This window comes from Drosophila nasuta, chromosome 3, assembly GCF_023558535.2.
Source record: "Drosophila nasuta strain 15112-1781.00 chromosome 3, ASM2355853v1, whole genome shotgun sequence".
Taxonomy (NCBI): Eukaryota; Metazoa; Arthropoda; class Insecta; order Diptera; family Drosophilidae; genus Drosophila; species Drosophila nasuta.
In genome coordinates this window covers 1,785,044-1,811,892 of record NC_083457.1, presented here as the reverse complement: position 1 = coordinate 1,811,892, position 26,849 = coordinate 1,785,044, and the positions used below count along the sequence as shown (strand labels likewise).

Here is a 26,849-nt window from a genome sequence, read left to right as displayed (position 1 = left end):
AATTAAGAAATATTTAAACTTGAAACTACATATGGAAGAAACTTGTTTAAACAAATATTACATTGTTTTTGTTTTTTGCCTTTGATAAAAAAATCACATTAAAATGCTTTTAAATCAATTGAATCATTGTCAGCTCTGTATATTCTACCTTGCACTTATCGTTAGATGTTTTGAAATGTTTTCGTTATACGTACATAATATATTTTTTTAATGTACTTGTTTTGTTTTTATGTGATTGTTAATCTGGATAATGGTTAAATATTTTTATTTTTTTTTTTTTTTTGTTTTGCTGAATCACATTTCGAATTTCTAAAGATTAGTTTCATAATTTAACACATGTTGCTGCAACAATTTAGGTATTTTCAAATCAAATTGTACTTTCAACTAACTCTCTCTGGTTTTTCAGCGCCCCATTCATGTAATCTGTGAGTGGGCTAAATTTGTATGCGTTAGGTAGGATGTTTGCTCCTTGTCTAGACGGATTCTTCGGCCAATATCTCATTGAGCAGACGATTGAGGCTGTCCAGACCGGTGAGAAAGCCGCCATCTGGTCCATGATGCACGGGTGCGGCGGCTGGAGTGGGTAGCATGCTGCCGTTGCGTGGCACAAAAGCAGTGTGCGCAAAATCTATGAGACGCACATCTACAAAACAGGCCGAATCGTCTGTGGGCGGTGCAGACATGTCCAACGACTTGGAGCCGTGCAGTAAAGCAGTATTGCGAGCAGCTGCACTTGCCGCTGACGTTTTGGGCTCAGATGTGTTGTTGTTGTCACTCTCGGCACTGGCACGTCGTTCTAGAGAATCGAGCAGGATGCCAGTGAGCATCGAATTAGAAATGTTTTCACAACTGCGTTGCACTGCGGCTGATGCTCGTGTTTTTGAGGGCGAAGAAACGGCTGAAACGGGTGTGGATGTTATCGTTGATTTCTTAGCCTCTCTAGAGTCATCGTGGGCTGCGTAGTGTTCGTCGTCATCTTTGCAACGCAGTCGCTTCACAGCTCCCTTTACGGACACCAACGATGAGGCGCTGGATGAGGCAGGTGACACAATTGACTTGATGGTGGCACTGTTTGAGACACTCGAATTGCCGGCTGTGTGGGGCGGAGAGGTGGCATCTACGCTACCGGATGCTGCATCAAAGGATTGCTGTGACTTGAAACGCTTGAACATGGCTTCTGTTGGGCCAATAATGCTGCTCTCGTAGTCTGAGCTGCCGTCATCGGAGCTATTGTTGCAGGTCTGGCGGCCACTGGCGCAAGCTTTGATCTGCTCGGAGAGACCGGAGAAGTCGTCACTGCTGTTGCTGCTGTAGTTCATCCACGAGTCACCGGAATGTGGCGATGAGGTTGTCACGCTGGGCAGCGCTGGCTCTGGATCCAGGAATACTGTCTCTTCGGAAATTGGAATGAATGCAGGTGTTGCGTTGTTGCCACTATTCTTGCCACCGCCAACAGTTGTTTGCTTGTTTGGCAGCACACCGCAGCTACGCGGTGGTGGCATGACGGACAAATGCGAATGCTGAGACTTATTTGTCTCCTCGTCTTCCTCCTCTTCGTCTTCCTCCTCGTCAGTTGTGGTGGTGGAGCTAGTGGCTGTCTGCTTGACACCACGTGCCGCCGCCTCCGCAAAGCCACGTTTATGCAGATGACGACGAGTTGCTAAATTCAAGCGTGAGTTTGAGTCATTGGATGCATCGGCATCGTAGTTGCAGCCATCGGCACCGGTGCTGCTGTTAGTTGCCGAAGCATTGCCACTGTCAACGGCGGCCACCAGTTGCAAATCCTCATCGGTGTCGTGAGGCTCCAGTTCATCACCCGCCTCGTGTCCCGCGTCATCGTCCTCGATATCATCTTCATCTATGCTGTTCTCTGGATGATAGTCAAACACTGCTGTTGGCTGCACTGTGGCTGATTTCGGGGCTTCCAGCCAATCATCCAAGTCCATAGACGGTGGATGAGCCATTGGATTCTCTTCATGGCCCTCATATACGATGAGTAAGGAGCTATATAAATGAAGCAAATGTTTAATAAAAACTTGAAAAAAGTATTCTTTATTATGTGCTTACCACGAGTAGAATCTGTAACTGGATTGTTTCTCAATGACGCGACGGAGCTGCAACAATCGTTGTAAGATTTTGCGTATAACACGAATGCGCAGACGATAGCCATTGTAGAAAAAGTCATGCAGGGCGGTTTTGAATCCACACTCGTTGAGCTCCCGTCCCCAATACTTGTCTCGCTTGGCATACTGTTCCAGGTCTGCTTGATAGGTCTGCATGCCGCATAGTCGAACGCCCAGAGAGCCGGACGTGCTCGCAGCACACTTGGCCATTTGCTTCGAACGTTTCTCGGCGGAGGCATCGTCGCCATGCTGCCGGGTGCCCATCTTCAGGTCCAGAATGCAGGGATTGCGAAACTGAGACGTGATATTCTCGAGCATCAGGAAGTCTGTGAAAGTGAAACCAAATGTGAAATATTAGTCAACTATTCGCAGATTGTAAAGTAAGCTTAGCTAGGCAAAGTAGTCATATAGTGTGTTTTTGCTGTCCAGGATACCGAGAGCCAGGGCACAGATACTAACATTGCTTATTGGAGTTGTCAAGTTGCGAAATGCTCTTGATAACATCGGCCGCATTTCCGTTCTTATGCACCTTCATTCTGCAAATAATCCAGGCGAGATGTGTGGTATTAATATGGAATCAAGCGGACATTTACAAGGCTGCGAACCCCATTTAGATGGCACAAATGAGTGTGACCTAAAACAAAATAAGCTGGAATTCTCTGTTTTGTTTTTTTTTTTTTGTGGTTGGTTTCTTGTTTTCGTTTTGTTTCATTTGATTGCACAACATGTTTTGTTCCATTGAAACGAAAGAAGCAGTTGCGTTTGGCAAACACCTGGCGATGAGTAGGCATTTAAACGAATTGACTAAGAAGTATTCAATACTATTGATTGCTGGTCTCAATTGCAACGGTCACAACCAGTTTTCAATGGAACAAATCATGTTGCACTCTTCCAATGGGAATTGCAATTGGAATTGTCAAAAAATACTCATACTATATTATATTGTAATTTGCATACCCAAATACCCGTTATCTTTGAGAGAGGAGCGAGTGCGTGTTTGTTTTTTGTATGCATTGCACAATCTAAAACAAAAATAAAATTCATTTCCATTTGCTTCGCAGAATACTCCAGTCATATTATGTGGTATATAATAGTAGTATTTAAGATATGTACATATTATATTAAGTATTTACACACACACACACCTACGCATGCGTTATCAAAGGTATGTATGTGGTGCATATATCTTTATAATTTGACAACAAATAATGTGCATGTAGAAAACTCTGATCTTCGGAATGATGTTACATACCTGAGAACATCATCACGCTTGCGCTTCGAGGCGCTCATCTTGCGCACGGGCACCGCGGCAGCCTCGTCCCGGAAACTGGGGGAGTAGCGTTTGTCCAGCTTAATGCCGCCCATGGAGGTCGCTTGCATAACGCCTGAAAATAGAATGGGACCGGCGGGCGATAAGTCATACGGTTCTCGAACTCAGTGCTTTTCATTATTATTATAATTTGATGTATTTATGTAGTTTAGTATCGTTTATACGACACGACAATCTTGTGGTTCACATTCAATGCTTATGCTGTGGACCTCGAGATCGATGGGTTCGGTTCTCCGACTTAAACACAAATGGTTAAGACATTAATAAGCTTATGATTAACAGACACAATATGTGAATGAATGAATTCGCAACACAGACAAACAGTTCTATGAATAAAGTACCCCAGATGATAATCGGACACCCTAGAAATAGCCATGCATTGGACACGGAATTCGGAAGAGCAATGAGCGTAGGGAAAGAGTATGGAATACATAGAGATCGACTTATGATTATTATACCTAAGCTAGTAATTGAGAGCATCGTGTAAAATTGGGAAATAAGTGCAAGATTACATTAAATATCTGAATAATAATTTCGTCTTTGATGTCGCCTAAAGCTATCTTAAAACCATAAATACTATACTTATAAGGAACAGAATAGCTTAGATCTATTAGGAAAATTAAGTAACGTAATTGTATTCGTAGTTTTGTAATTAATGTATAATGTAAAGTATTGAGATTGATCAAAGTATAAAATAGTAGTATGTATATAGTATATAGTTAAATATGTATATAAATATATAGTATAGTATAGTAGTATAGTATGTGTTTATTCATACAAACCCGTTGAGGCCATTGCCATTTTGGCTTGCTTGCATTTCTAATCGGCTTTCGTACTGTGAGAGTCTCGGAGACTTTCAGTTCCAAAGACAGACAGAGCAGAGCAGAGCTGAGAAGAGCAGAGCGGATCAGATCCGATCCGATACGATTAGATCGGCAAGGCCTAGGGAGACGACGACGATGACACATGACTAGACAACAACAACGTATTGAAGAAGGGGGCAGCACGATGTGCGTTCTGAACAAACACATAAAATAAACACGATTTTTGGTTTGTTTCTTGATTTTCATTTTCATTTGTTTTTGTTTTTGTTATTTGTTTGTCAAGAGATTGGGATAAAAAAATTGCATTGATTTTTACGCTTTCTCATTCTCAACTCTCATTTCGTTGGGTTGGTTGCGTTGCATTTCGTTTCGTTTCGTTTCGGTTTGGGGGCTGCTCTCCGAATTGGTTCAGCGGCAGATCACGAGCGGGTCTGTCAGTCGGCACTTCGAACCTTTGGATAATACGAGCATAGAGCGTAGATATGTAGTGGCAACGGGCACGCCCCCAGATCCAGACCATAGACATACGAGTATAGTATTGCCTGCTGTCTAGGGACGTGCTTTGTTTCACAGTTCTTTTTCATTAACTAACCAAAAAGATTGTATAACTTTTACATTCGCCGGTTCTGGCGATCAAAAATTTTACAATCTCCAACGGTGAATCATTGTCAAAGGAATGCTTTGGATTAAGAATAAGTCTTTTTGGCTGGAGAAGAGTTTTTTTTGTTTTTGTTTTGGATTTGTTATGTTTTTTGCGACTTACCCATTGTTGTCACTTCGCTACTAACTAAAAGTTCTTATGATAAAATGATTCTGTGTGTGCGGGTTGATCTTTTGGCCAGGCGCTTGGACTACTTCCAGGCGTCGAGTCAGACAATAATTGGGCATGGCAGCTAAAATATTTTTATTTTGCTTTTCGTATTACAAATATTTAAAGCTATTATTTACCTAAAGATTACGATATGGTTCAGTCTTATTTCAGTTTTGTTTAATTTCATTTCTTTTCTTTTCTTTTCTTTTCTTATTTATTTTTTTTGTTCTCTTCTTTTTTATGCTCTGTTTTTATTTGTTTTCATTCAATTTCAATTTTAAAACTTACAGTATACGATATCACATATATAAATATAATACTTAAAATAAAAATGAGATATTGAAATGCATTTTATTTTTCGATATTGCATTAACTAAGGACGATACAAAGGAGCTCATAAATTTTGATTTATTTTTTGTTTCGTTTTTCATTGTTTTTCTTTTTTTTTATTTCATTTGGTAGTTTGGACAAATGTGAAAAGTTAGTACAAAATAAAAGTTGAATAAATACAGCATCAGCGATGTCACAACTCAAGACAAATGGAAATGCAAAGCGCGTTCTGAAAGATATTCTCATAACATTTTTTCTTTTTTGTTTTTTTGGTTTTAATTTTTTTATTGGTTTATTTTCTCGAGTTTTATTTGAGAGATATGATAGAACAAGCGGTTAATTTGAAACGAAATATCTTATGAAGCGCTTCGATAGAATCGAGAATCTTGTTGAGTGATTAACAAAGGAATATAGTCGGTATCTTACCTTTGTACTTGGGCACAAACTTCTGTATGTCCTGCGGAATGTTCTGATAAAAGTCCAATTCGCGCAAATTCAGCGGTTTTATCACCGTCGACTGGTTGAGCAGCAACAGGCGTGTGTGTCCTCCGACCTGTAAACAAAATAAAAAAGCTTAGTCAAAGCCAAGTCAAGTCAAGACAAGTGTTTGTCCGGTCGTGTGGCCATACCCTTAACCATAACCGACACCTACAATATCTTATCAAATCTACGTCACGCCACTTTTGTTTGCTGATTACAGACGTTAATCTTTACGAGCTTTGGCTTGTCACCACTATATTAAACCTAATGAGGGAGCCTAATTACGAGCAGCTGTATTGGATATCAACCTATCCAACCAGGCGCCTGACAGGTCTAAGTAAACACTCTCAAAGTTGGAAGCTCCAAGAACTTTGAGCTCTTTCATAAAAGCAGTTTAGATTTCCCCGCTTGATGAACTTATGTAAACAAATATGGAATATTCATAGCTCAAATTTGTTGTTTCGAATAAATTTGACTGGATTCTAAGCAAGCACACACAGTTTAAATTTCAGTGCAAAATAATGAACACATACACATATATGGAATCAGATTGATAATATTTATTAACAAGCCGGAGAAAATGGAATTGATTTAAATGGGTTTCTCATTGCAATGAACTCCATTCGCAGTAAATTAAAACATGGATTTGGAAAGAAGAGAGCAACAACATCAAGACAAACAGCAACCACATCCCGGCAAGCGGCAGTGAAACCATCAATTGCGGCTACTGTAGTCGACGATCTGAGAACTTCAAAACGGCGTACCAAAAGGAAGACTGAAAGGGAGGCGAAGACGTCACCCGAAATTGTCTCTCTAACAGCAAGTGATATGGAAAGGCTCAGGGCAAAGTCACAGTATGTTCGTGGGAAAAAGAAGTCATACAAGTCATCAAAGCTTTGCACAACCGACTCTTTCGAAGAAGTGATGTCGGTCAGAAATTCCCTTTTTGGTCCTTCTCGAATATGCGACTCGTTACACGAAGGAAGTTTAATGCTACAGACCAAGCTGCACATTCATGTTGATCGACTTTTTCAATTACTTTTTTCAAATTCCGATTTCTTTGCGAATTTTCAAGCCAAGCGTCAAACAACAGAACTACAATTGGGTCAGTGGTCCAACAGCAAAAATGGCGAGAAGGCAAGGATCGTGAGCATGACGGTTGCGTTAAATGTCACTGTTGGTCCAAAAGTATCCAAAGTTACCGAGCAGCAGAAAATGCGGCAATGCAGCACTCCTGGTGAGCTCTATTCGATAGACATAGTTTGCACGCAGGAGGGAATTCCCTATGCAGACGTATTTAATGTGATATTGCACTATTGCCTCGTTGGTCATTTAAAAAACCATACCGAACTGATGGTCTATGCCAATGTGAATTTTATCAAATCCACTTGGGCTGTGATTAGAACGTTTATTATGAAACATTCATTCGAGGGACTCGCAGTTTACTTTGGCGATCTGCACAAGGAACTGCTAAACGAAATTTCTAACTCAAAGGGTTGACGTCTTGAGCCCATTTAATCAAATACCGTGTCCGTTGTAAAGAGAGTAAATGAGGTATTAGATACAGTAATGGGACCTCTAATCTGCGTATTTTTTTTAGAAATATAATCCGAATAGCATAATAAACAGTACATCTCCTTTAATAAATATGTTTTATTATGTAGTTTTTTATTCTTGCTACCCATTCTTGAAAATTTGGTGAGATGAGGTTAATGAAAATGAATTAACTGTTAGGTCTTCGTAGCTTTGAGTGAATTAAGCAGAATATCGATATACGAAATATAGTTTTTCGTACATTTTAGTATTTTCTGGTATAATAGTACAGTATTTTTTTTAACAATAATACCGCACTGTTTTGTTTTCATTCAAAATGGGCAGCGGGTATCTCTCAGACGATTGTACAGACTCGACTATAGCTTTCTAATTTGTTATATTTGTCCGAGTTGAACTTTCTGCTAGCTTGAAATATGTAAATCAGTTTCTTTACGGGGACTCACCTGGTTGGAAAGTGGATGAAGTGCAACCTCATCTTCGTTGTCCTGGAGATCCTTGCTAAGCTGTGTAGGTTGCTGCGACGGCTTCGCTTTCCCGCAACTATCGGCAACTGATTGTGAGCCATTCGATTCGGAGCATTGTCGCAGCCAAGATGAATGCGCCTTAAGTGCAGCACCAGCTGGAGGATGAGAATCAACCTGCTGTTGCTGTTGCTGTTGATGATGTGACTTGGTGGGCGTTGAGCAACTGCTGTTGTTGTTGCCGCTGTTGCTAACCGATAGTTGCTGAAGATTGGCGGTTACCAAACTGCTGCTGCTGCTGCTAGTGATGCTGCTACTGCTCCTCGGGCTGACGACATGATGCTGGGGCGATGGGATGGGTGACGCTTGCTGGAGGAAGCTTGAACCGCTGGCGAATTGCAGATTTAATCTGCTTGAGATTTGTGTAACCAATTGCTGTTGCTGCTGCTGCTGTTGTTGTTGCTGCTGCTGCTGTTGTTGCTGCTGTTGCTGTTGATGTAAATCACGTCCATGGATGCGTTGGTGCTGCTGTATATTTGGAACATGCTGCTGATATGACGACAAGTCAGAATCTCCCATGCCCCAATCCCCCAAGAAATATACCATTCCCTGCCGCACGAAACAGTTTAACGATTTGTTTGTTGGCTTTGTTGTTGTTTTTGTTGTTGTGTTTTGATTTGTTTTCCCGTTTCAGAAAAATGGGAAATCCGTTGCTGTTGTATCTGAAACGAGACGAAACGAGAATTGCATTACAATTGGGTTAAGCATGTGAAAATCCCCGAGTGTTAATAGATCGATCAAGCACCGGCCCCGTCTGGTAAACCGGTTGCGAGTTTTCTCAATGCACGCACCTCGAATTGACATTGCACGCGATTCAGTGATCTCAGAGCTCAGAGATCTCATTCGATGCACTTGTGCATTCCGTTCGTAAGTCAAAGCGAGGTTCAATGTCATTTCCTCGTGAAAACACGGTTCCGCTTCTGATTGTTAGTGAAGTCAGATTATGACTGGGAACATATTGAATTATATATATGCATGTAACTCCAACTACAGCTAACTAAACAAATGTTGAACTCAATACGAATGCTTTGTGTGCACAGCTGACAGCTGCTTTGTCTAATATACGAGTGACGAGTGAGTAAAAGGTATTGATGCAAGTTAAAGCTTCGATCGCACTTACTACGAGCCAATCCACTCGGGCAACAGACAATCTGCAGCACAATCAAAACGATCTCTGAACCATGGAACGAGTACAATAAATGTTAGAGGCGTTTAATGAAGCGTATTCTTAATTGAATTCCATTGTGAGTATTGTGATTGCTCTCGGGTTCGTGATCAGTCAGCCGTGGGCCACGTGTCTGGGAATTGAGAGTGCGGTCATTGATATTGATAGTTGCACTTGTGCCGCAGGTTAGGCAGTTATCAATTGCTCAAATGTTAATTAAGTTATCGTTTGACAAATTGCCGTTGACTTGTGAAAATCGCACGATTCGCGAATTGCGCATTTGTCTGGCCCCAAAACCTCTGCCGCTGGCACGCCCCAATTACACGCCTCCTAACGCAATGCAAATAAGCAAAGCAGAAAAAACAACGAAAATAAACAACACAACAGTAAAAGGCAGACGTCATAAAAAGTTATCCGAGTGAATTCCAATGCATATTTGCCAGACGAGGCTGTAAATAATAAAGCAGTAGCTCTATCTACAAATATCTGTGTATCTGTAGCTGCATCTGCATCAGTATCCGTATCCGTATGAGTATCTTTTCGTTGTGTTCGTATCTTTATCTAGCAGGTACTTGTTACGTGCTATTTCTAGCTATTTACAATAGACGTCAGCTACATCGCCAGACGGCGCGCCTTTTAATCTGCGCTATCAGTAAGTACAACAGATACTTGGCTAAATAACTGCTTTCGTAATTAGCCATATTGTAGTGTGGATGTGGGAAACGTATTGAATTCTGGGAATCACTTTCCAACTGTTGCTGTTGCTATTATTGTTACTGCTTATGACTAAGTAGCCGTCATATGGCGATCTTCTCGATAAGTGTACGTAATCAAGGTGTCATTAACTTGAAGCAGTCAACGTTCGGGCATTGCTCGCGTATCTGGTCTGACTGATCCAAAAGTTTTGTGAACTCAACAACAACGCACAACAACATCGCTTATCGTTGATGTCCAAATCCGCAAATGCTATGTCTTATACTCGCATTTAAACAATTTATTTTTATACAAAATATAAAAACACTTGCAGCTCAAAAGAAACACTTGCGATATTTATAGCGAACCGTACGCGTCAATTGAAACTGTCAAGTAAATGCGACACAACAATTGATGAAACACGGAACAGACTCAAGGCTGCGCTGTTTATGATGGAAGCCGGACGGACGATGCCTGGGCGTGCTTAACTATTTGATCACAGTTGTTTCATGAAACGCCGAATGATGATTATTGGAAACACTGAACTACAGACAGTGAAAGCGTCAATCTGCGACGCAGATAACACATAATCAAATCCAGCTGAGTCAGCCCATCATCAGGCCATAGCATCCGACCTGCAAGATAATGAGCAGCCTTATCAGCAGCATCTAAACTAAATTCTCGACTCACTTTAACTGGGCCGCAAACCGTTTGGATTCTCAATTGAAATGAAAGTAAACAAAGCCAAAAACAGCCGCTTTTACGAGTATCTCAACGTTTTTGTTTTTTATGTGTGTTTGTGGCCCAAATGTAGGTCAAACTGAAGCAGATATGAAGGAAAAAGTCTGAAACACCAAGCAAAACTGCCCTTCGAACAGCTGGCAAATGGCGAACGAAAACAGAGCCTATGAATATGTTTTGGAATTGTAATTTATTTAGCACCCAATTAAAAACTCAACTCGGAATCGAAATTCAAAATCAAAACAAAGTGTTTTATCAATAACAAGAAAGCACAAAAGCAGAACAAGACGCAAAAGAGCAACTGTCAGTCAAAACAGAAGCGGAGGCAACAAAGCAACACAAACGATTCACATGCATACATATATCGAGATATGTTATATATATATATATACATAGACATCGTATGTCTGTTTCTTTGAATTTATTTTCTGAAGAAAGTCTACTTGACTAAGTAATACCTGATAATAGAAACGCTGATTTAATCGAATTATAAATGCAGCTAAATCAAGTTTCATATAAATTGAATATATTAACGTTTTGAATAAGGTCATCATCGAAATATATGGTATACCCCTTTTGTCTATTAATCCAGGGTATGACATGATATAGGGCAAAAAAGTTCGCACTTGGAGTGCGTCTTCTAGAATTTGACAGCCCATCGAAACAACAACAACAATAATCCGTAGTGCAAATTGTTAAGTAAATGTTTGTTAAATTCATTCAATACAATGTCAACACTCAAGTACAATGACAAAAGTCTGCCCCGATAATTCGAGTTATCAAAAACGTTGCTAAATATTTCTCAATTATTTTATAATAAAATGAAATACATCTTAACATGTTGTGTATATAGGAAAATTTTGAAATTAGTTCAAGTTAAAATATACTGTATAAATCGCAAAAAGGCCTGGCTAAATCTGCTGTTATCAAAAAGTGATAAGTGAGATTAAAAGCTGAGATGGAGGAAAATAACTGAGGGGTTCATAACAATAACGAAACACTGAACAAAAGAGAGAGAGAGAGAGGGAGAGAGGGAGATAGAATAAAGAGAGAACGACAAGTCAAAGGTTTTGTTGATATTTTTATTGCATACCGATGCGCGAAATATTCAATTTTAAAATAAGTGACAGGAAAATAAATAAATATGTTATTGAAAACAAGCATTTTCGAGAAAAACAACAGATAAACAGAATTTGTTTTCCTGTTTCTTTGATGGATTGCTTGTATCTTATCATTAAATAAATTGCAAATGAACAGTAAAACAAATGACAATAATAGCCCGCTTATATACTTTTAAATGCACGCTATAAATAATTAATGGCAACAACTTTCAGTCTAGGCCTACAACAACGTACAAACACAAATAAAAATATATATGTATGTGTATATTTGTATTTTTATACGGCATGAAGAAAGCCATATGAGGCGAGACGCGATAAAAGAGTGAGTAAATGAAGCACTCACAAGAAATTGGAATAAATACCGAAATCATACAATTAAAACGGTTATTAGTCATGCACATTGAAGCTCTAACACAAATGTGAAGCGAATGTGTGATTGTAAAATAGGCATTGTACTGTTATGATGATCACATAATAATAATGTTTTTAAGGGGAATTTGTTAAAGTTCGCGAAATTTACATGATTTTCGGCATCTGCATTGGCAAAATCATCGAAAACAAGTTTTCGATTTTAAGTGTGTTAATAATTTATTCACGCACACACGCTCACACATACTATGACAGACAGCCGGACACACACGCTTACTTGATTATAAATTTCTCATATCAAAACAAAAAGCAGCTGTGGGACGGCATATTTACGTGGAACTGGCCAGAAGACCACAAAAATAATAATAATAAAAAAAAGAAGTCGTTGTCGTAGTCGATGACGATGACACGATGACGACAAAAACAACAGTTGAAACACAGATAAAATACACCTACTCGTAGAAACAACAACAAAACAAAAGATCAAGACAACTGGCAAAGCAGCAACAGCAGTGTGGCGGCGACAATAAAAAGAAACAAATAGGAAAAAAAAACACCACTTGAACTGACGATTTAAGTCGATGCCGTTGCTACGCTCTCTCTCTCTCGGTCTCTCTGTCTGTCTGTGCGTCGCTCACTCGTTCGATTCGTCTCTCACACTCACTCTCTGGGTGTCACTCTTTGGCTGCTCTTGCGTGGCCGTTGCTGCCCATTTTTTCATCGCCGCCTGCTCTTTCTTTGCTTGGCTATTTTTACAGCACACATAAAAAAATTAAATAAAGTTCACTAATACGTTCGCATGCACGCACACACACATACAATAGCATTTACAAAGGGCACGCAACAGAAAAAAATTTTCTAAACGTTTTTACTTCTTGTTGGACAACATTTTAAATTTACCTTCTTGATACACTTTTTTCGTCGTTGTTGCTTTGTAATTATTTATTTTGATTTTATTATGAATTAGATTTCATTCAATTGATGAGCTCGCTAATTTCTCAATTTAATTTTCAACATCGAATTTTGTATGTGAAAATTTCTGTGTTGTACAAATTACACGCACACACACACGCGAACGCATAAACACATATACACTCGCTCTGGCCACACAGACTGGGCGGGAGACCAGCACAGTTACACTTTGGCTTCTGCTTTTGTATTTATATATGCACATACATACATATAGATATGCAGTACGTATACAATTTTAGCTTCTCAATCAAATTTGGTTTTCTCACACGCGCGATTTAGGCTTTTTTGCGCGACTTGCACTTTATCACTATTATTCAAATTCCAAGCGTTGTATACGTCCGATTCGAGCGAGTTGAGAGACTGAACTGAATGCAGTATATTTTTCAGATGCTTTAGCTGACAGAATTTGCTCGCCAGCCAGCTCGCTGTCCGCGTCGAATTGACTAGTGCCATCGACCCATGCCGTTGCTGGGGGTGCAAGCGAGACAACTCTATACTACGGCAACACTTGTTCGCTCGCATAATGCTTTGCTATGTGTGCAAGCAGCATAGCCTATGGCAGTGCCTGCGCTCTCAGATACTTTTCTAACAGCTGCGCTCTCAATTCTCAGATACTAATTTTGATTTTTGCAATACTCTTTGACAGAGCATGTGCTGACACTTAAGAGCAGGTGCAGTTGCATTAAATCGCAGCCTGGAGACTGGATTGCAATTGGTGAAGTCGCGTTTGAACTAGGGCAAGCTAGATCGGTCTCTGCATCTCTTAAATACGAATTGGTTTAACCACGCGCCATGGTATTTTTAATGCAGTTTAATTCATGCGAATTTATGAACTCTAATCGAACTACAATAAATAATAATTTTATTGCAAATCTTGAAATCTAATCTCTAATGTCAACAATTTGAGTGTTTATTTTTGTAACTGCACCAATAGGCACACAACAAAGAGCGCATTAATTTATTATTAGCTTCTTAATGCGAATTCCACATCGTTCTCAGAAGCTTACGAGTAATAAATATTTATTATTTACATATAAATTCTTCTTCACAAATTGTTTTTTCCTCTCCAATTGTTTGTCCAACAAAAATTCAATAACAAATATTTACCAGCGGAAGCTAACGGGGCTATCTACCACCTCATTTGCCCTCTCCACGCCTACAACGGTTCCGTGTCGACTTTGTGAATGGACTGGGCCCAAAACTAATTAAATTGTGGTCTGTACAAAAACAGCTGTTGTTGACTAGCGAGCCACCTCTTATCGTTCAGATCTTATCAACCTCAACGCCATGTATAATTTCAAACTTTGTCGCCTATTTTTCTCCATGCTGGCTGGCAATTCGCGTAAAGATCGCTTGTCCAAAAGGCATATCAGCAACTGATTGAAAAACACTCAACGAATTTAAGTTGGTTACACTCCACAAAACAATTCTTTTATAAGAAGGCATCAGGGAATTAACTTGAGAATTTATAAAAGTTATCAACGATGACTCACTTACATATATACATATGTATATATATATGGAACATTTGTTGTACGACTTTTAATTTGCAACACAACAAAGTTACAGCTGAAATGTACACAAACTCATTAAAGGTGTCGCGTCTTTTTATAGAACTTTATTCCAAAAATGTCAAAAAGTTGTCTATCGAAAACTTCACACTACAAAAAGATAAAAATGCAATTGCACGGAAAGTGCTTTGAGCCCAGGCGGTGATATCGCCACAAATAATAACCGAATCGCGTGCGCAAGTGACGAGCAAACAGAGCCTAAGTATCCTGGCAAGATATATACTATATAAGTTGGCACGTTCCGGAAATAAAGTTGATGGACATCGAATGAGATGTCAGTGAATGTCAGGGGCTGTGAGAAATGCTAAATAAGTGACGCAACAATCTGATATTTTTACATCAAGACTGACGAAAATAAAACTGACAACAAGCCTATCACATCGAGACAGTGGCGCGTGGGCAGCTGATAACCCGAGAGATGGCGGAACCCAACAGATATGACGCATGATTCGGAAAAACTTCGACCCTTGCCTCGCATCCCCATTCTGATAAGTTAGCAGACTCTTTAACATACATAACATACATACATATGTATATTTAGATGGGAAGTGCGGTTGCCTTCCACTTCACATTTAGCATTTAAGCTTTGGAGGCTCAAGGCTATTACATTGTTATTTTGTGGCCATTGTGTCTGCGTCCCAACTGCATTTTAATTTATTCATTTAGCAGCGCTAAGAGACGCTTGCTGCTGCTGCTCTTTGACCCTGGACCCAGCAGTCAAGCTGGCGCCGCTGGAATTGTTCTGTTCTATTGTTGCCTGAATTTGCATCCTTGACATTGGCATTGCCTTTGAAACGAGGTTGCTATCGTTGCTGCTACCACTAAAGGACATTTCCACCATCACCAAAGCTGCAAATTGAGCACACAGTAGTGTGTCTAGTGGAGGCAAATAAAAGTGCCACAAAACCAAAGAGGAAGAGGATTGAGGACACACTTTCGTTGACATGCAAAAGCTTAAAGCTAAGCATGATAATAATATAATATAAATATATAATAAAGAGGCGCCAGGCCAACGATTAGAGAACTTTCCCCAACGTGCAGGATTTCAATTTATATATGCATAACGAAATTGAAAAATTTAACATTTTAGTTGTTTATCTATAGATTTGTATAGCAGACAAATATTGTTAATTATTAATTAATGTCAGCTAATGTATAAAACATCGTTCCTCATTCTTAGTATTTAAAGTCTAAACTACAGTTTCTTATTATTTTAATTAACACACCAATATTCATTTGTCAAGTATTTGAAAGTACGTAAAACACATTCACGTGACTCAAGTATGACAATTAAATTTATAACGCATGTGTTTGCAACGTTTCTTAATTAGCTTACAAGTGTCATTACTTATTTGCCTGCTTAAACACAATATTTATGTTTATTTTTTTTTGCAAATATTGTGTTGTGTTTGTCAGTCCAATATTATATACACTTATGGGGCATATATAATCTCTATTAAAGCTCCATATATATTTGTTGAATACCCATCAATATTGTGCTGAAGTGGGGTATGCTAATTCATAATTGAACTAATTATTATTAAAGGAATTTATTTTTCTCTTAATTATCAGTTGCGTTTCACTTGGAAGTATATGTTTTTTCCCAAAACAGGGTAACTTCTCGTCGTCAACTTTCGTCTTGAGAACTCGTATTCATATTTGCGCTTGTTTGGCTATCACATCCGACGTTTATTAGTCATCATCGCCGCAGCAGCGGGCCAGGCCAATTCAGCTGACAGACAGCGAAAGAGTTAAGGGAAGCTGTCACTCAAAACTGGGCTAAATGGATGCGGTGGGAATGTGTGGGATGGGGTGTGCTTGTCGGCGGAATCGTGTCAATCTTTCAAACGACTTTATTTGTGCAATGCAAAGATTATGAATATAGTCTAAGACGACAAACGTGATGCAAACAATATCTCCCCTCTAATATTGAATAATGTTTGGGGTGTGATCTGATTAACGGACCTTGGCCAAGAGACAGGTAGCATGTGATGGACATGTGGCTACTGGAATAAGGCACACTTTTGCAATTCAATGCCATCAGACAAGGACGTGTTCTTGGCAGGTTTGTCAAGGAGAACTGCATTCCAGGCAAGGTTATGCTGCAAATCTGGTTGTCTCACTCCCACTATCTCTCCCTCACGCCCATTTCCACGTGCGGTCCCTCTCCCACTCCCATTATTATCAGTTTGTTCTGCTGACAAATTGAAGTGCTGCGCTGCTCTGCTCTTCTCTTCTCTGCACTTTTCTGCTCTGCTCTTCTCTTCTCCGTCAACATTGACATTTACCCACCCCAAGCGACCCATAAACCATATGCGTGCAGAGCAGCAATTGTTTTGTTTGCCTTTCGCTAATGATTTTAATTTTGCTTCTGCATTTGTATTTGAATTAGTAATACTAGAATTTCAATTTCCACTCTGTGACTGCCTGCCTATCTGTCTGAAAGTAAATAAGTATGACTACTCGACGTTGTTGCTGGATTTCAGGGAAGGGGCAGCAGACATTTATTGAAAACACGCGCATGTCGCCCGCTTAATTGAAAACAGTCGCCGAACTGCGGCGGCTGGCAATTGAAATTTGCAATAACAATCAAGTTTTACCTATTTGTTTGGCCAATAATGTGACTCACAATGCAAGTAAATTGAGCGAATAACATCAGCTGCTTTCATTTAGGTTACTTATTGTGTTTCAATCGTCAAGTCACTGATTTATTGTGGGAGATCTTGCGGGCTAGCTGATAAATTGAACTATCAAATTACTTGTGGCTAGATATATTATTACAAAATAAATTGGAGCGCAGAGATGAAAGAAATGCAGATTGTATTTCTTTGTATCGAAAGAATAATTACAACATGAATTTTGATCAAACAATAGTTTTCCTTTGGCTTGACGTGAAAAGAAACTTGCGAAATTGTTGGCAACGGTTTTACAAATATTTGAAATGATATTAAAATACTTTTCTTTAAATTCAAATATGCAGCACATCTATACCATATATTAAGTAATAAGGCGTTGACATCGGGTGGCAGTATATCAGTTAATACACTTAGTACACTTAGGAACCCCTAGATGATGCTAGCAAACATTTCGATTTCTTGTCGAAATACTACAAGTGGCCATGACATTGAAGGCTCTATAGATAGAAAGGTGGCCAAAAATACAAATGAAAATATTTGCCAACAGAGAGATTTACGAGAAATTCAAGTAATTTCGCTTGGGATACTACACTACAGCAGAGAAACCTGTACGACATTTGATGGCGAGAAAACGTCACTCCTTGCCGGCATAAATTGGCCACGAGCTGAGTTCGTGAACACTCACGCCGCCATGTGGATGCCGCCTTGGCATTGGGTTGGGTTTGTTATCCCAAGGTATAACAAGGCGCGAGCTGGGTAAACGACAAGCGCCGGCAATGTTTGAAACAATATGTTTAATGGGAGAGAGCGATGAAAAGCAGCAGAAAATCAAGAAAAACCCAGGGGATTTTTGTTGAGAATTTTGATTTGGCGAATCTATAAAAGAGCACAGAGCACAGAGCACTGACCATGCCAAACGAACTTTATTAGCAGCTGTTGCCAACTAAGCTGCCACATAAAGCTGTGGGCGGTTTGGCAAATACTTGGAAGTGTGCCAAAATCGGATCCATGTGGGGATGGCAAGGGCAACCAGCAAGCACACTTTTGGGCATAAATACGAGTATGATAAATGTTTTGTTGTCTCATTCGTCGTTCTTCTCTCTTTCAGGGGGTCTGAAGGGACAGCTATGGCCCGAATAAGTAGGCAATACATACTTACAGAAGGCTTGCTTGCCATCTCACTCGCTCTCTCGCACTCACCGTGCAGCTATAACATTAAATAAAATGAAAGAAATTCGTGATCGGGTGAGTGAGTCAATGTCAATAGCAGATGCCAACGACAGCGTGTCGTGTGGCCCACATTATGCATGGGTCACATGCACTCATATAATTATATGAACACATATTATAAATTCACAAAATGTATTTGATTCTATTTTTTAGAGAAACGGAAGCGATATTTGCGACGCAAATACAATTTCGTTAACGACGAAACTAAAAATAATGCCACACACTGCAGCCAGTCTATAATTGTATGAATTATATAAATATTAGCACGCTGTATAGTACTTACCTACTTACAGACATACATATATACTCAAACTTATGTAGATCAAGTTTAATTTAATGCCAACGATAAGAAAAATAAATAAATACAAGAAGCGACTGCAAGGCTGCCAAAAGTTCAAGTCGACTGCTCGATGCTCTACACAGTCTAGTGAGTTTTATTGATATGCAACTAAGCTAAGAAACATATTTATTCAGTTGTTTACTAATATATAAACATATTTAAGAATACCTAATCTAAATGCCCTTTCGCAAACTCACATGGCTCACGAATTGACAGTCAAAGTATAAACCAAAAAACAATGTGTGAATCATAGTGTTAATTGCAAAATCGTGATGTCGCTTAAGTCGAAAAGGAAAATCTATATACGTGTCTGCCAAATGCGATATACTATATGTACAAAAGTAGAAGACTAATACAAAGCGCTCACAGCAAATTGTTGTTAACGTCGCCGTGCAGTTTGTGGCGACGGTAAAATCGCAATGAATAAACATATTTATTTTTCTTTTCAATTGCGTCAATGGCTGCTCTACTATAGTATACACAGACGCTGCTTTCAGAAAGGGGGCGGGACCTTAGTCATTTGAAATGCCGTCGAACCAGAACCTACATCAAACGATGCGAACAGTGCGTATACGTAATCACTATTCACCTAGAATCGATCACACTGCAATCATCCATTCCTAACTCAACTGAACAGAACTGAACTCAACTGAACTTAACTGAACTGTAAACACATTTTCATTCTCACACTCGTCGTATTCCCCACATTTCGCTTTCAGTTTCTTCCGGGCACGGCAGCAACAGCAAAAAAAAGCATGCCCCCTCATCGGTTTAATGACATAAACAGAAAGCTGCTTAGTCAGCTGATAGCAGAAATTGTTATTTGTTTGTTTTTTTTTTGCTTTTGTTTTGTTTTTTCTTTAGCAGACACTGCACGCAAAACATAAATAAGTGATTGATGCAATAAGAGCATTAGACAGTTTATTGAGAATTAGTTGTGGAAGCCCAATACCTATAAGAATAAAATTGTTGATGTATTTGGCAATATATCAAAGCCGGGCAATTCAATCCTTTATGGAAAAATTCCGCTGACAACAAATCACCCAGTTTTGCAAATAATTCACTCATGAAAACAACTTGCGATTAATTGGGCAATGACGACGCCATTCCAATGACATGAATAATTAATATGTAAATAATAATATACAATATTTATTATTCATGTTTGTGGCACGAATCGAAATGAAAACTTTCTAGCTACAATATGTACGCTGAAATTAAGAATGCTTATACGCTTAATAAACATGTTTAGCATTTCATTATTATAATAATAACGAAGGAATTTTCCAAAGCAAAACTCATAAAATCACACAGAAATATTTCTGCTAAGTATATAAAATTTCTATATTTTCTGGCATGTTAAATCAATTAAATTTGATATAATTTGGCAAGTGCGGTACAAGCTGGCGCGCAATTATAATATTAGCTAGCTTATTTATAAGCATTTAGAATTTCAAATATTTATTTTACAGCACTCGCACAATTTGTGCCCAGGCAAAAGTCTCATGGGTCTCATGGTGCCTTCGGACTGCGCCTTAAAGTTCAAGGACGCCCCACATTTCATTTTGTAGAAATTCAAGGAAATGGCTCTATAAACATTGGCCAAAAGCGCCTTCTACCCTGTAACAGTCGAGTATGGATTGCTAGGCATGTGCATAAACTATTTTGTATTATAAAGAACAAAGAGGGTTTTTAAAAAAAAGTATCTGATAGTTGTTCAACGCTTAACAGTCGCAAACTTTGCTTGTTTATGTAGTTTGCGGTTTGTGGTTATTTGAGATATTTATGAGCAAACAAATTGAAATTTATGGGTCGAATACATACAACCCCCTATATATTATATTCTTGTGTGTTTGGTATATGCAAAAGCATCTTCCTTTATAATTGTATTTAAGGGAATGTTAAGTGAAAGTCGAACCACATTCTTAGAGAGGATTTTCCCACTTTTGCATTATCGATTTTGCACCACCACTTAACATACAAGCATTTAAATAATATATGCACAACCTCATAATTATTTCAATACCTGGGATTTCCATAAAATTCGTAAGGAGTCAACAGTCACGCACATCATCAGCCATTCACAGCGACAATTGTTTTATTATTTGCTTTGTTTTGCAAATATGAAATGGAATCGGGTGAGCTGCTTATCTAATCAAATTCGGTGGCCTATCTAGTTAGATAGGCAACACTTCGGATCATAAGCCGTCGTCATTAATAATCAAAAATTGATGAGACTTTCGATGTCAGAAATTCACATAGTAATTTAATGGATACTCTGAAATCTTTTGCTAATTAATAATAATTATCAAATTAGACAATAATATTGACACAAGTAATCTAGTAAATAGAAAAGTGTGCACTTCAGATTATGATCTGATAAGTATTTTTAAACCATAACAAATGAAGAAGCGATATATTTTAAGACATGTCTGCGCAAATAGAACTAGTAAACGATACTTTATATTTCGAACAAATTAAAGCAATTATTCAACTGCGTTGCGACAAAGTAAATGCGGTCAAATTTCACGCTGCGCATTTGGCGACGGTGACGCATTATTATCCCCAAATGCTCCACTCAGTTGGGCTACGTAAACAAACAAACAACAACAACAACTTCAACAGCCCCACAGATGTTTCGGTTCGTGTTTAAACTGCGTCTTTTCTTTTCCCTACTTAAATCATAGTCATGCAGCAGCTACGCCTCATTTCAAGGGATCCCCTTACAGTCGATTATGTAAACTTTGTAACCACAAATGAATTACTAGATTAAGAGTTCCCAAATACATTCACAAAGAACATGGAATAATTGAATCTGAAATTACACATAGATTGCACCCATATTGAAAAAAAAGACAAGATAATTCAACGCTGCGCAATTGTTCTTATAATAGTATACAAAAATAAGCAAAAGAAAATCGCTGTAAAGGTATCTGTGAGATATCCTTTTAATCACACAATTTGGCGTCTTAGTTGTTTCCCAAATGTATGACATGCATTCAATGGTATTTAATTTATCTAATATAAATTTCACTAATAATACCCACGTTACAATATTAAAAATGTATAAGGATGCAAAAGGACAATATTTAACAATCGCAATATCTTTGTGATGAATGAAAAGCCTTAGACTTTATTTTATAATTTGACTAAAAAACTAAAGACAGCTTTGTAAATCGGTATTGTGGGCTTAGTGTCAATTACATTACTAGACAATCGCCAGCGAAAAATGGGAAAACAATTGATTCATTGTAATCGCCAACATATGTTGTGCTTGGTGCTTGGCAATTCGGCCGGTTCGACACGTGCCGTTAGTGAGCATCGATGGGCGCAGAGACCTTGACTTGATTGGCTGTTTTGCTTTCTATGATTAATGGTTGTTGTCGGTTTTTTGCTGCCCGCATTTTTAGAACAATTAGCCGACTGTGTTGCAATAGCAATATGCAACAGCAAGAAGTGAAAATCCAGAAAAGTGACACAACCGGGAATTTCACAGGTAAGAATCAATTGCAGTAAACAAACAGTGCTTATAATATAATTATTTAATTTTATTTGCAATTAAAACAATGTTTAATTTTTTTTTAGTATTTATCAATGCCCAACAATGAAAACCAAGCCTAAAAAAAGGAGTCTGAAAATTCCAGTCCGATATCCAAAAACCGGCGACAAACGACGCCACTGGGTATATTAGCCACAATGAATAGCTTTCACATGGTCCATAGCCACATATGTATATATATAAATCAATTAGTTATTATATATTTTTATAGTTAAAGCATCGCGGCTGCTGGCTTAAGTTGTTGTCTAATCGTAAATCTAAGATCCTTATGTCTATTCGGCAATTAGTTTATTATTATGATTATTATGATACAAATGTTCGCTGTGCACAAAATTCGAGAGTACGAGAGCGTTGGAACTACTACAAACAAACTACGATGACAGATAACTAGGATTGCAATGGATGTGTACTATTAAAAATAAACTACTTCTATGTTTAATGGCTAGTACAAAAATATATACATATATATCTGTTTGCAGGTGTTGCGAGCCTGGCGAGGATCAGAATCTACATGCCGAGCAGGCACTCGGTATTGCCAAGCGTGGCAAACGTTGGCGTTGGCTACGCCTGCGTCACAAAATACATTTCTCCCGATGAGCCAACGACAACAGCATGCGTGTCACCAGAGGCACCAGCATTGCCAAGAGCATTTGGTGCAGCGGCAATAATGTTTGACATATCGGTGCCATTGCTGACAATGCTAACGGCTCCGCTAAAGGCGCCGCTTGAGCTGGTGGCGATTATTTGATCACTGCTTTGACTGCCATGATCGGTGGTCTCCACATGCTGTTGCAGGGTGTCAATGTTGTCGTAGAGCGTGGAGCATTCACCACATTTGTATAACGGCTCAACGCATTCCGGATGCTTTCGCTCCACGTGCCAGCGCAGATTGGCTGCATTCGAAAAGTTCTTACGGCAATTAGCAACGCCACAGCAATAGGCGCGTTGTTGATGCGTCTGTCGATGTCTATACAGGATTGCTTTGGACTTGAACGTGCGATCGCATATATTGCACTGCGGTGTATTTGTTTCGGCATCGTGCGTCTTCATGTGCATGCGCAGCATGCCTGGTCCCTTGAAGCTCTTCAGGCAGATCTCGCACTGCGGCTGCTTTTTACAATTCGCACGTATCCAGTTGGTGTGCGAATGCATGTGGTTTTGCAGGCCCTTAAACTGACGAAACTCGGTGCTGCACAAGTGGCAAATGTATCGTCCCGAGCCCAGCGGTGAGGTGTGTTGTCTGATGAATTCAGTAACGAGATTCGCATCAATCTCATAGTTATCATCAGCGCCCGCTGCTGCAATCACAGATGCTGTCTGCACCAATTGGCGCGAATTGGCAGCTGCCAGCTTACTGCTTATGGTGGGCGGACTATGCTGATGATTACAAGGTTGCTCGACCATATTCGCTTGAGCTTGTGCCTGTTGCTGGTTGCCACGGCGTGCACGCTTTGCCGCGCTAGGCGTCGGACTGGGCGTGCTGCCCACATGCAATGTGGGCTCCACAAGTGTGTCCTGACTGAACTCTACCACAGCGTTCTCCAGCGATATGCTATGCAGCTCTACGGCCTGTTGCTGTTGTTGTTCCTGCAATTGCTGTTGCTGAGCATCGACGTCGATGAAGGCCTGCTCTATGTCGCTGGCGCTAACATCGGCATCGTGTGGTTCCATTATTGCATAGTGCAGCTCATCATCCACATCTCCACCGAGCACAGTATGATCCTGTTCATCGGTCAGGTATTCGCACTCATCGACAGGCGTCATATCGTCACCATCTACTTCACCATCGCCATCGTCGAGCATATCCTCTTCATCTAATTGTATTTCTTCAATAATGAAGTTGTCATCATCGTCATCCTCGTGTTTAATGCCCTCATCATGTTGCAGTAACTGCTCGTCAAAAAACTCTTCATGTTCCTGCTCCTGTGTTTCGCTTTGGGTGAGATCCTCGTCTATTAACACCTGATGATGCTGCGCATGTTCCTTAATAAATTCCTGCTGATCATCCTCCAGCACAATCGTCTCAAATGTATGACCCTTACTGTCCAGCTGTTCGTACACCTCATCCAGCTCCTCATCATCCATTTCGCCGTCTTCCAGTAACTGGACATCCGCATCCGCTAATGATGCACCACTGCTTGTCGTACATAGCTCCGTCCCACTATTCGTTGTATTAACCGGCGCCATGGTGCGCTGTGGCACCAACTGCACCAGCTGAAGCGTCTGTGTGCCGTTTGGCTGCTGCACAATCTGTAACGTCTGCCCATTGGGCGCCTGCAATAGTTGTGGAAGAAATTGCGCCTGAGCTGATACAGATGCGGCAGCATTTGTTGTCGTGGTTTGCGGGCTTATAATTTGTGCCAGCTGTGGCGCTACAATTTGCGTCGTTATCAACTGGCCATTAGGCAAGAGGATTTGCTGTGCTGTCGTCGTCGGCAGAAGCTGTGCGGGAGCAGGTTGCAATGTGGGCAACTGAATTTGTTGAATCTGCTGTTGTGGCTGGGCAATCAGCGGAGGAGGAGGTGGCGGCGGCGCTGGTTCTTGTAGCAGTTGTGTCGCCTCTAATTGTTTCTTCGCCTGACGGGATCCCTTGCGCATTAGTGGCTTTAGTTTGGTCTTTTGTTGCTGTATCGGAAGCTGCAAATGTTATAATTTATATTTATATGTGTTATAAGTTCACTTCAAATGGAGGCATGCGTACCTTTTGCGGTTGTTGTTGGGGTTGCTGGACCAGGAATATAGGTGATTGTTGTTGATGTTGTTGCTGATGTTGTTGTTGCTGTTGCTGCTGTTGTTGCTGCTGCTGAAGCTGCTGCTGTTGCTGAAGAATTTGTTGTTCCAATTTTTGTTGCTGTTCCTCGAGCAATTGCTGCTGCTTCAGCTGCTTCTGGAGCAGCTTCTGTTGCTTTCGCTCCTGCGGGGTCAGCGACTCGTCTAGCACGAGACGCACCGTCAAAGTCTTAATATATTCCCGCAACTCCTTATCGCTCCGCTCCACCAACGTTTTAAATGCATGATTCCGACTGACAGCATGGACGCACTGCACACATATTTTATCGGGCCAACCCTCAATAGGATCGACTCGAACGCTGGTGCAGTCCATGAGCATTTCTGGCACCTTCTCGCTAAATAAGGGACGCATTTCCTTGCGTTCCGAAATGCAAACACGGCAAATTTTATCCAATTCCAATACTTTCTTTCTGTCCATCATAACTGGAGCTTCGCAGTTTATTGTAATTGCAATTGACCTCTAAAGAAAACATAAGTATTAGTAATACTTGTTGCTCCACATTAACTTTGCCTTGAATAAAGCACAATAGTATGAGAATTTACTGATAAGAGCGCATTTCAAACTCGCGCTTCAAATTTTCTGGCAGCACTGCCGGGCGTTGCTCTGGTAACCCATTGCTGGCGGAGCAAGTGAGACGACCATATTATACACACGACACGACAGCGACGACAACTAGTTATACACAATTTAGCATCCTGGTATTGGTGCGAGCGAAAAATCATATTTTAACTACTTTGGAAGCAAACGATACAAATTTATTTTGGACTTCAAATTTTGTCAATTCGATTCGTCTGCTGCGATTAATTTCCCATACACATTGCACTTTGATTCAAGGTTTCCAATAACACTTCATTTTAACACTTACCCCAACAGTATTTATATAATTTGTGTGGCCTCACTTCGTCTTTACACTGTATTCAACATTAAATTATTTTTAAATATGGCCGCGTCACATAATTTGCGATAGAAAAACTCAGAAATTTCACATTTTAAGCACTGAGCGCGATTTTGTTTTGAAACGATGCGAAACAAAAACAAATGGGGCACCAGTTGGTTATTCTGGCAAGTAAATGAAATAACTAGACTTCGGCCAGTGCCAAATTAATAAAAATTCGATGAATGAAATTTCGTGCAACCGCAGTGGTGCTGTTTCTGCTTCTGTCTTCTTCTGTCGACTGCAGAATGCGCGAGGCAGCTGAAACGACGATTACCCACACACGCGCTTCACACATATATAGCTCTCTTTTTTTGTTTCGCCCTGACTTCTGCTTGTGTGAGTGAGATATGCGTATGTGGCGAACCGTGGGTTAGTGCTGCCAACTTGTTCACAATAAAAGAAGCCAAATTTCGAAGGGAAGACAATAACAACACTCAATATTTTCGGTAGACACATTGAAAATAAGTTTAGCGAAAGAATTTTATTATCCAGCTTGTTATATTTGGATAACGGTTCACTCAAAATCGGGTACTTCTTACCTTATAGTGCTTCCAAGTGTTTCGCGCCAATGAGTTCTGCTAAAAAACACAAGACAACACCTTTAAAAAATTGATTGAATCTTGAACTATTTGCGATTTATTTCTTTTAGGATTTGGTGGTTTAAAAATTTGGTTAACACATTGAAATATTTCACAACGATTTAGAGCTTAGGCAAACAGCAATTGGAATCCTAAACACCCACGTAACAGCT

General features: G+C 39.8%; 2 protein-coding genes across 6 annotated transcripts; both read right to left on the bottom strand.

Annotated features, from left to right (window-relative positions):
* Positions 1–261: 261 nt before the first annotated feature.
* On the bottom strand, positions 262–26,849 carry LOC132788960 (nucleolar and coiled-body phosphoprotein 1). 5 transcript variants are annotated; one of them, XM_060796658.1, is made up of 7 exons: positions 26,638–26,849; positions 7,896–8,635; positions 5,845–5,971; positions 3,376–3,508; positions 2,583–2,659; positions 2,068–2,449; positions 262–2,004 (listed from the first exon to the last, which is right to left on the bottom strand). In XM_060796658.1, the coding sequence occupies exons 2-7, from the start codon at positions 8,517–8,519 to the stop codon at positions 474–476; spliced, it is 2,874 nt and encodes a 957-aa protein (XP_060652641.1). In that variant the 5' UTR covers positions 8,520–8,635; positions 26,638–26,849; the 3' UTR covers positions 262–473. The 5 variants fall into 5 exon arrangements, with proteins under 5 accessions (XP_060652641.1, XP_060652640.1, XP_060652642.1 ...); XM_060796657.1 differs by lacking the exon at positions 26,638–26,849 and adding an exon at positions 12,963–13,403; XM_060796659.1 differs by lacking the exons at positions 5,845–5,971; positions 7,896–8,635; positions 26,638–26,849 and adding an exon at positions 4,236–4,664.
* On the bottom strand, positions 22,778–26,340 carry LOC132788961 (zinc finger protein 853). Its single transcript, XM_060796662.1, has 3 exons — positions 26,027–26,340; positions 25,072–25,620; positions 22,778–25,007 (listed from the first exon to the last, which is right to left on the bottom strand). Exons 2-3 carry the CDS (start codon positions 25,579–25,581, stop codon positions 22,932–22,934), a joined length of 2,586 nt encoding a protein of 861 aa, XP_060652645.1. The 5' UTR covers positions 25,582–25,620; positions 26,027–26,340; the 3' UTR covers positions 22,778–22,931.

Bases quoted from the DNA above. Each gene is read 5' to 3' on its own strand.
- LOC132788960 (XM_060796658.1), bottom strand. From the start codon at position 8,519: ATGGTATATTTCTTGGGGGATTGGGGCATGGGAGATTCTGACTTGTCG. The intron at 5,972-7,895 runs GTGAGTCCCCGT...TTTTGTTTACAG, and splicing joins TTCATCCACTTTCCAACCAG to GTCGGAGGACACACACGCCT. The intron at 3,509-5,844 runs GTAAGATACCGA...TTCTATTTTCAG, and splicing joins GTTTGTGCCCAAGTACAAAG to GCGTTATGCAAGCGACCTCC.
- LOC132788961 (XM_060796662.1), bottom strand. From the start codon at position 25,581: ATGATGGACAGAAAGAAAGTATTGGAATTGGATAAAATTTGCCGTGTT. The intron at 25,008-25,071 runs GTACGCATGCCT...TAACATTTGCAG, and splicing joins CCCAACAACAACCGCAAAAG to CTTCCGATACAGCAACAAAA.